Below are 1261 nucleotides of genomic sequence, written 5' to 3' on the forward strand. Positions count from 1 at the left end.
AGTCAATCGTATTGAAGTGGTCATGTGCAAAGGTCATAATACACCACAAATCAAGAGCACAAGGTGACAGTAGGCTGATTAGCATGTATTAGACGTCCTCTCCTGCGTGGCCATAGAATTATTGGCAGGCTGGCTTTTGAATAATTGTAGGAGACCCGAATGAACTGAGCACAAAAGTAATTATGTGTATGATTTTCCCTGTAGTATAGGAAATATCGCCTGGCCTTGCCTTGTTCCTGTGTGTAGATGATGATGATAATGATTATTATTATTAATATTATTTTATTATTATAATGAATTGTGTACATGTGACCAGTTCTAGACCTGGCTGCCATTTCTTGTGTGCAAGTGCTGACTGGCTAATGGAGAGAGAGGATTACTTCCATTAAAGCAGTCAGCCCTCCTCCCCTCCTCCTGTCCCCTGCTTTTCCCTGTCTTCACACGTAGAGGAGGAGGAGGAGGAGGAGGAGGAGGAGGAGGAGGAGGTTCCTCTGGATATGCAGATGACATGGCTCTGATGGACAGCTCCGTTTTCCAAAGTGCCTTAGCAAACTCCAGCCTCTTTATTCCTTAACTCCTCACTTCTCACTCTGAGCTCCCCCCACCCACAAACCATCACCTCCCTCCTCTCCATGAAGGAAGAAAAAAAAAAAAAAAGAAAGCAAAGAAGAAAAAAAAATCCGTCCTTGCAGGCGCTGGGGGAGCTGGCTGGCTGCTAGAGCTCCATATGCAGCAGGCACTTTCCTGATCACCTCCAGCACTCTGCTCCACGTCTGACTCCACCACTTCATGATCTGCTTCCCCCCTCGATCACCCTCATTTCTTTGATTCCTATTTCTGATTGGATTTCTACCTATACATGATCACAGACAGAATAGATTGATCTCTGGCTGGTGGGTGCACCAGAGGGGAGGGGTGGAGGCAAAGACACTTTTATTTCCCTGCATGAGTGAGGACAGAAGCGAGGAGCCACAACTGAGCAAGAATAAGGACAGAAGCTTGTCTTTATTGACCTCTCCCCCCCCCACCCCCTCCTCCCTTTTTTTTTTTTTTTTCACCCTGATCCCCCTCTGTAAACTCAGCCGGGTCCGGTTATCTTCAGACAAGACCTGCGATGTCCTATCCTCAGGGTTATCTCTACCAGCCTCCTGGCTCCTTGGCTCTCTACTCCTGTCCGGCATATGGGGCCTCCGCGCTGGCCGCCCCGAGGAGCGAAGATCTGGCCAGGTCCTCGTCCGGCTCCGCGTTCAGTCCTTACCCG

At 48.9% G+C, this 1261-nt stretch overlaps 1 protein-coding gene across 1 annotated transcript in view; it reads left to right on the forward strand.

Annotated features, from left to right (window-relative positions):
* Positions 1-653: 653 nt before the first annotated feature.
* Positions 654-1261, forward strand: part of IRX2 (iroquois homeobox 2) — a 6106-nt gene continuing 5498 nt past the window's right edge. The window contains 1 exon segment of the mRNA XM_082258426.1: positions 654-1261. This exon segment is cut by the window's right edge and continues 90 nt beyond it. Coding sequence (XP_082114552.1) covers positions 1115-1261 — 147 coding nt within the window. The 5' untranslated portion in view covers positions 654-1114.

The sequence above is a fragment of the Pelophylax lessonae genome (genome assembly GCF_965119305.1).
Source record: "Pelophylax lessonae genome assembly, chromosome: 5".
Taxonomy (NCBI): domain Eukaryota; kingdom Metazoa; phylum Chordata; class Amphibia; order Anura; family Ranidae; genus Pelophylax; species Pelophylax lessonae.